The sequence below is a fragment of the Rattus norvegicus genome, chromosome 8 (assembly GCF_036323735.1).
Source record: "Rattus norvegicus strain BN/NHsdMcwi chromosome 8, GRCr8, whole genome shotgun sequence".
Lineage (NCBI taxonomy): Eukaryota > Metazoa > Chordata > Mammalia > Rodentia > Muridae > Rattus > Rattus norvegicus.
Window position 1 is genome coordinate 63611646 of NC_086026.1, and position 8260 is coordinate 63619905.

At 48.5% G+C, this 8260-nt stretch overlaps 1 protein-coding gene across 1 annotated transcript in view; it reads left to right on the forward strand.

The window, feature by feature from the left end:
• The window catches only part of Gldn (gliomedin), a 44077-nt gene extending 36376 nt beyond the window's left edge, over window positions 1–7701 (forward strand). Inside the window, exons 6-10 of the mRNA NM_181382.3 lie at window positions 290–409; window positions 1529–1612; window positions 2169–2294; window positions 3173–3323; window positions 6658–7701. Of these exons, the coding sequence (NP_852047.2) occupies window positions 290–409; window positions 1529–1612; window positions 2169–2294; window positions 3173–3323; window positions 6658–7138 (962 nt within the window). The 3' untranslated portion in view covers window positions 7139–7701. The remainder of the gene's footprint in view (window positions 1–289; window positions 410–1528; window positions 1613–2168; window positions 2295–3172; window positions 3324–6657) is intronic.
• The last annotated feature ends 559 nt before the right edge of the window (window positions 7702–8260 follow it).

An 8260-nucleotide genomic window follows, 5' to 3' on the forward strand; every position in this document is an offset into this window, starting at 1 on the left:
ACCACTTCCTAACTAGAACGATCCTGAGAGGAGCCCACTAGCACCTCACAGAGAGACTTGGAAGAATGAATGGACGATTGATAAAACTCTTGGCATAGCTCTTACAGATGGTGGATCATCAGGACCTACTCTGGTAGCTTTTTAATTCAGTAAAGACGGTGCTAACCTAAGTTGTCTCTAGGAAAGAGGTGCACAAGTGGGACTCCAGAGCTGCTCCCTTATCTTTCCCTGATCGGAAACTGTCCCTGTAGAGAATATTCTATCAGTTTCTCCTTTTCCTTCTCTCTAGGTGCCAAAGGTGACCAAGGGCCCCCTGGCCCACCTGGACCCCCAGGGCCTCCAGGCCCTCCTGGAAGCAGAAGAGCCAAAGGCCCTCGGCAGCCAAATTCGTTCACCAACCAGTGTCCAGGTCACCAAGCCCTGTCAAGGGATCCCACTCCTTACGCTAAGATAACCGCTTCTAGACTTCATGACCAAATTTTGAAAGGAGATGTTGTCCTAAATGAGACCCATCCCTGAAATATGCTCACAGGAAGTCTGAATACCTGCCCTGGGAATGGGGACTGTGGCCAGGGGTGAACCTATCACCCCTTCCCTCACTGCTCTTCCCACACTTACCTCCATGGTGTAACTCTTCCTGGCCATACAACCCTCTCCCAGGAGCAGTGTTTTATTTGGTTTGTTTTTAATTACTGTTACAACTTAAAGACACAGTGTCACTAGGTCCCCTGAGAGCAACATCTTTAGGTCTAGGCTGTTAACTGTAGCAACAAATTCCTGAGAGAGTAAGAAACTGGAAAATAGTGGGCCAGTCAAATTGGTTAACACCCTGCAGAGAATGATCATAGATCTCCACCACTACCGGTAGAGTGTGTGTGTGTGTGTGTGTGTGTGTGTGTGTGTGTGTGTGTGTGTGTGTGTGTGTGTGTGTGTTGGGAGCAGGGGGTTGAACCCAGAGCCCCATGTTTACCACTAAGTTATAACTGCATTCTCTGCCACTTAGTTTTGAGTGCTGATAGCACTACCAGGCACAGTGCTAAATACTTAGTTCTTCTGATTCCCATGACCGTCCTAAGACGTTGGCATGCTTGTTTCTAATTTATAGAGAGAAACAGACAGCCAAGGAGCTACCTGGCCCCCGCCCAATTCAAAAGTTCCTTAGAAACAAAGGCTAATGGAAAATATTTCAACAGGGGATTTTGAACTTGAGAGGTTAGCCAGAATGCCTTGCCTGTCTTAAAGCACAAGGCAGAACTCAAGCTGCCATTTCAGCAGCAGACGTGGAGGAGCCTGACTTTCTCCAAATACCTGCATTGTTTGGAACAGCCTTCTTCCTCCATGTTTCCAGGGAATGGTCCCAGCTAACAGAGAAACACTGGTTAGGAGCCTGTGGCTGAAAAGCAAGCAACCAAGAAACACAGTGGAAATGTTATAAGGGCTATAGTTGGGACTTTACGAGGAAGTGGAGGTTGTGGATATAAAGCTATGTGACCCATTGTGACAACCGCATTGGTTGTTGTCATTTTAGGGGAGACGTGTGTCATACCCAATGATGATACCTTGGTGGGGAGAGCTGATGAGAAAGTCAATGAGCGCCATTCTCCACAAACAGGTACAAACCCCCGCACCTGGGCTGGGGTGCGCCTTAGCGCTGGGGTGCGCCTTAGCGCTGGGGTGAGCCTTAGTGCTGGGGTGAGCCTTAGTGCTGGGGTGAGCCTTAGTGCTGGGGTGAGCCTTAGTGCTGGGGTGAGCCTTAGTGCTGGGGTGAGCCTTAGCGCTGGGGTGAGCCTTAGTGCTGGGGTGAGCCTTAGTGCTGGGGTGAGCCTTAGTGCTGGGGTGAGCCTTAGCGCTGGGGTGAGCCTTAGTGCTGGGGTGCGCCTTAGCGCTGGGGTGAGCCTTAGTGCTGGGGTGAGCCTTAGTGCTGGGGTGAGCCTTAGCGCTGGGGTGAGCCTTAGTGCTGGGGTGAGCCTTAGTGCTGGGGTGAGCCTTAGCGCTGGGGTGAGCCTTAGCGCTGGGGTGAGCCTTAGTGCTGGGGTGAGCCTTAGCGCTGGGGTGCTTCACTCTCCTGCATAGGCCCTGGATTCAATCCCCAGCACCACACACAAACATTCCGTCTGGAAATTCATAGCTGGATGCTTTAATTGGCTGGAACTCTTTTCTTCCGACAGAACCCATGATCACGTCCATTGGTAACCCGGCCCAAGTCCTCAAAGTGAAAGAGACTTTTGGGACCTGGCTAAGAGAGTCTGCTAACAGGAGTGATGACCGCATTTGGGTGACTGAACATTTTTCAGGTATTTCCACCTAGAAATGGAGATCATACTTGTGGCCTGCCTTCGAGCTTATTCTATAGCCACGTGTCTGAGGTCTCCATTGGTGTTGGTCTAAGGCTTCTCATCTTAGAAAGCACAACTGACTGTGTAGAACACCCTCTAACTTGAATGTGTCAGTCACAAGCTTTGTAGAGACATGGCCACCGCAATGCAGACTATCTGATTATAACACAATAGCCAGGCAGAAATAAAGACAGCTACGGGTTTCATCAACTAATCCACACTGTGGAAGACACATAAAAGACAAATTATGGTTTACAACTACCGTCTCTGCCACCTGGTGCGCTCAGAATGATACGGCATAAAGTGTGCACAGGCCATTGTTCTGAGTTTGATGCCATCCTATGAGAGTACTCCTGGCCATTTTTCCCATGTATCTGTTGGATGGAGAGCTATCTCACAGCCTCTCATGTCTGAACCTAGGGCTAGTCACTGTCCCCAGAAGTGGCCGATGGTGGTAAGAGTGGCCTCATTCCAGAAGGGCCTGACATTACACATCAGTTGGCAAAAAGCTAAGAGCACGTCTTTATTTCATCAACACTGACTGATCAGTTCAGTAGTAACCTCTGTCTACCCAGTGGGGTGGGGGGATGCAGAGAGAGAAATGCCGTACGGGAGGAGTGGTGGTCTTGGTACTAAGGAAGGGATGGGGGACAGCAAGCAGCAACTGTACAAGCACCAAATGTTTGTCCCTGGGACTGCTTGTCGGGCTGCTTCATCTTATAAATACTACAGAGTGAGGTAAGTGGGAGGGGACAGATGTGCTCTCGGCAGCCTGATGTTCATGGGCAGTGCTGGCAGCACTGGTGGGTAAGAGTCTCCCTCCTCCCCTCCCACAGGCATCATGGTGAAGGAGTTTGAAGACCTGCCCGCCCTCCTGAATAGCAGCTTCACCCTCCTCCACCTCCCACATTACTTCCATGGCTGCGGGCACGCTGTTTACAACAACTCTCTCTACTACCACAAAGGAGGCTCCAACACCATAGTGAGGTGAGCCACCGTGCCCATGCCCTGAGGTGTCTCCTCACAGTGTGCACACTGTGTGCTGTCTTCTGTAGTCACTTAGATGCGTTTTGTCATCTTTCTGTGCCTACGTAGATTAATCAGGGTTTGCCCCCCAAAGGAACGGCAGAATACAGTGAGGGAGTCCCACACCCTGGCCCTGCTGATGTGCACCCATGGGAAGATGAGAGACAGGGAGAAGGAGACAAGGAGTTGTAGTCTGCCACTCTCACATCCTTTGAGACAGGAAGCAAGTGAGGGCAGAGCTTTCCTGGCATGAAGGGTCATCCTCTGACCTAGGGGGCTAGCTTCTTTGTCTTCAGATAATTTGTTATGATTCTTTTCCTGGAGGAGACATAAAAACAACATCTATCCTTTCTCCCAAAGTCCCAGTGACAAACAGAAGTATGATTCCACCAAAGTCCAGTCTGGGGAACCCATGAGTTTATCAAGCTTACTTACAGAGCAATGGGCGAAGGGTTACAGGCAGGAGCATGGGTGACCTTAAAGCAGCTACACTGGAAAGAAACCCCAGCATGGATGATGGCTGCCCCTTTCCCTAGTCCTTCTCCACCTATATGATCTTGCCCTTCCTCAAGACCCCCAAGGCCACATGCAATTGGGACAGAATTACATACAATGGATCAGAAACGTGGTTGGATACTTGTGAGGAACACCCCCCACTCCCTTCTATGAGGGAAGGTCAGCAGTCAACACCCCAGTGTCATGACCTTTTGCAGACAGACTCAGCCAGTTTAGCTTGGAGGGTAGTGAGACAGGAAATGCCCACCCCTTGCCTCACTCTGCTCCCCTACTCTACCGCCATCTCTCGTCATCATTTATGGTAAACTCTGGTATAAAAGAATTCCTCTCCTGCTCAGACACCTTCACCAGAGCCTCTGGTGCCTGATGTCTGTTTAATGTTACCAGGGGCTATTGGGCCACAGTTGTGGAACAGGGGAGTTCAAGGGTGAAGAAGCCCTAAAATGAGAAATGATCTCTTTTTAAAAATGGGGTTTGGAGGTTTGGTTTTTGAGGTATGGGTTCAAATCCAGGCCTCACACATATTAGAAGCAGTCTTTGCCAACGAGCACGTTATATATATACCCCTACTTTCTACTTTTAATTTTTATTGTGAGAACACTTTCCCTGGAGAAATGTTAACAACAGTCTCCCCAGTCATCACAGAACACTGGCACACCAAAGAGTGGCTTCACTAAAGTCCAACTTGGGGAACTGGTGGCTTTATTGGGCATGCTTTTAGAGCTTTAGACCCCACAGCAGCCCCACCACCAGGAAGTCCCGCCCCAGCAGGAAAGATGCCTTTCTCCAGCTTCACAAGCTGAGTCCCCTTCCCCACTGCAGTAAACAACACCACATGCAGCTAGGGCAGGATTACAGACAAAGGACCTGACTCTCAGATGGGGACTTAGCAACCTTCTAAACACCCCACACCCTAGGAAGCAACATCCACAATCAAGACCTGCCACAGAGTTTGTTGTTATGAGAAAGATGGCAGCTGTCCTGCTCAGAGTGTAGCGGTCTACGGCAGTCTTGCGAAGTTGCCCAGGATGCTCTTAATTTCTTTGTGTTGCCAAGGAAGGCCTTGAACTTACGGCTTCAGAATGGACCCCTGCAGAATGTCACATACCATCACCAGTATAAGAGTCCTTTATGTGACTAGGCATTGACTCCTGTCACAAAGAACTCTTCTTCCTAAGCAAGGCCAGATAGGGTTTGTAAAGAAAGCCCAGAATTACATCAAGCCAGTGACACAGGGTGGGGTGGGGTGGGAGGTCAACATTTTCAAAGGTTTCGGTTCAGGTAATAAAACAACAGTCACATGAGAGGCTCTGCTAGGCACGGTGTTCCCAGTGAGGTGACGTGCATGATGGAATTAGCCAAAACTAGGACAAAAATAGTCACTTTGGGGCATTTCGCTTAACAATCCTTCCACTTCAGCCTCCCAAGTACCCCAGATTATAGCCTCTACCACTACCAGGCTTGGGTGAGCTGTGCTGACTGGGTGGGGGGCTTCTCCTCAGCCTAGACCTAACATCAAACCACACGCCTAGAGCAGGAGAAGCAGGATGTGTCGAAGCTCTTGCTCCTATAGGACAGACACATGCTCCCTCACCCCACAGGGCTAGCCTGCAGTACAGAGTTCCCAGCACTCAGGAGCTGGTATGGCTGTGTCCTTTCCAAGTGCTTGCTCTGTTTATTGTGCTTCCTAAATGCCTATCAGTCACACTGACCTCCCGTGCTCAGCTGCTCAATAGCGCCCTCTGGTGTTTTCCTTTAGCCTAACATCCCCAACTTAGTCCCAGATTTAGCTAGTGGCTGAATCATAATCCACTTTTTTGGGATATCATTTCGGTTTGGAGTCTGGGAAACCAGATCCCAGAGCTAAGTGGCATGGAATCCCATGCATGGTTCTGCTTATAAGCCTCCTACCTAGACAAGAAAATTGTTTTCACAGCCTTAACTAGATCTCTTCTCATCTAGTGAGCTTTTCCTTGGTTTAAATTGTCTTTTTTATTATTATTATTAAAATTTCAGCATGAAATAAAGGGATAACCAGAAAACTTTGGAGTTTTAAATAAAACCTATATTTAGGGGCTACAGACGTATCTCGAGTGAGTGTTCAAAGCCCTGGATGTGATCTTCAGCACACAGGAACAAGGCTTGGTGGTGTAATCCTAGCACTTGGCAGGTGGAGGCAAGAGGGTTAGGTATTCAAGGCTGTTCTCAGCCACACTGCTAATTTGAGGACAGTCCTTGACACCAAACTATGGTTTCCCTTTGCCTCTGCTAGCACAGGCTAGTCACTGCCTTCACTTCCCTGGTGCTTAGGACATCACTGAAGGGCAAGTAGAAAAGTTTCCTGGAGCCCTTTGGCAACAGAGAGCACCAGGCCTTGGTCCACTCTTGGTAACTCAGCTTAATAAAGAGCACAAGTCACCCGTGTCCACAGACTCTGAGGCTTCTTTTATATGGATAAATGCTTAGCCCATAAGCTTCAGCTTGTTCTGGTCTAGCTTGTAACGTCGTTAACCCATTTATTCGATTTTAGTCTTCCCCACGGCTAGTTACGCCTCCGGTTTGTGCAATCGTCTCCTCCAGCGTTCGACTCCAATCTCCAGAGCCTGACTCTTTCCCAGAATCCCTGGTCCCTCTCTGCCAGGACGCCCACCTCCTATTTCCTGCCTCTTGTCATTGGCCACAGGCTTTCCTTATTGACAGGTGATGTGTCCATTCAGTTCCTGAGAATTCTCTCTACAGACATCTTTTCTCTAACTCGTTTTTTAAAATCCTGTTTCAGATTTGAATTTGGGAAAGAGACACCTCAAACTCTGAAGCTTGAAGATGCTTTGTATTTTGATCGAAAATACCTCTTTGCAAATTCCAAGACTTACTTCAACATAGCAGTGGATGAGAAGGGCCTCTGGATTATCTACGCCTCGAGTGTGGATGGCTCAAGCATCCTTGTGGCACAGCTGGACGAGAGGACATTCTCTGTGCTGCAGCACATCAATACCACATACCCCAAGTCCAAGGCTGGCAATGCCTTCATAGCTCAAGGGATCCTCTATGTCACGGACACCAAAGATACAAGGGTCACGTTTGCCTTTGATTTGTTACGAGGGAAGCAGATCAATGCAAACTTCGGTCTCAGAATGTCACAGTCTGTTCTTGCCATGTTGTCATACAATATGAGAGACCAGCATTTGTACTCGTGGGAAGACGGCCACCTGATGCTCTATCCTGTGCACTTTTCGTCAACAGCACCCAGCCAGCGATAGGCCTGCAGTCGGCTCCCTCATTATGCACCACACATTTTCTGGGGTTTGACCAAGCCCAACGGAAAGAAGGCCTGTAAAGGATATCCAGATACTCAGAGCATACGCCCGTGCTACGGGCTCTTGTGCATGTGGCAAGTCCCCCTGTAAGCCAGGTTAGCTAGAGGCTGGAAGTTGAAATGGATAACATCTGGTGACCCTTGGTCCCTCTTCAAACTTAGCAAGTTAGTGCTCCCCCCTGACCTTAGTGTCCCCATCAGTAATATGAAACATCTGTGTGATTGACAGCATTTCCTCTACCTATATGAAGTTCTGTGATTCTTGCCTGGTTATATATTAGATTGCTTTCTGGTTTCTTTTTTTTTCTCCACATGTAAATGAGTTTACCTGCAGCTTGAGGGGTGTGCCTATCAGTGATGACGGACATTTGTTTGGTGTTTAGGGAAGATGCATTGTCTCTTATGGCTTCTAAAGTATTATATTATCCATAATTTGATATTTTTCTCTGAATACGCACCTGCCACTACAGAATGATTATTGTTTTCAGCTCCTAAGTACAAATCCAAGATTAATAAAAAAAAAACATGAATAGATACAGGCTCAGGACTCTAAATGAAACTGCATCAGGCCCGCCTAGGTGCCTGTCAATTCCTGATCATGTCCGTTTACCGCTAGGGATCATGAACACAAAGCCTTCAGTTTCTGGACCCTTTTGCCAAGGCCAAAGGTTTGTTACGAGAGCATCAAACACTAAGTGGCCAATAATCTGGTTAGAAGAATGGAAATGTGACTTTTTTCAGAAGACAGGCACCATTTATACTTACTGTCTAGAATAAGGGAAGGCAACTGGCTCAAGGCCAAAGTCAGTTTATGTCCCACCCCTGCACCTAAGAATCACGCTTTGGACCATGGCAGCAGTGCAGCACAGCAGCTCTGTAGATCCCCACCCACCACTGCCTAGTCCTTTACAGAAAGAAAAGAAATGCTGGCCTTTATTCTAAGGACACAAAATGAGCCAGGTTCTCAGAAGGGCTTATTCGCTGGGTCCTGGTAGGCTTTCTCCGGACTGAGAAGCAGCATTTGATGTGGCTTGAGCTTTGGCAGAGGGGACGGTGAAGGACAGCA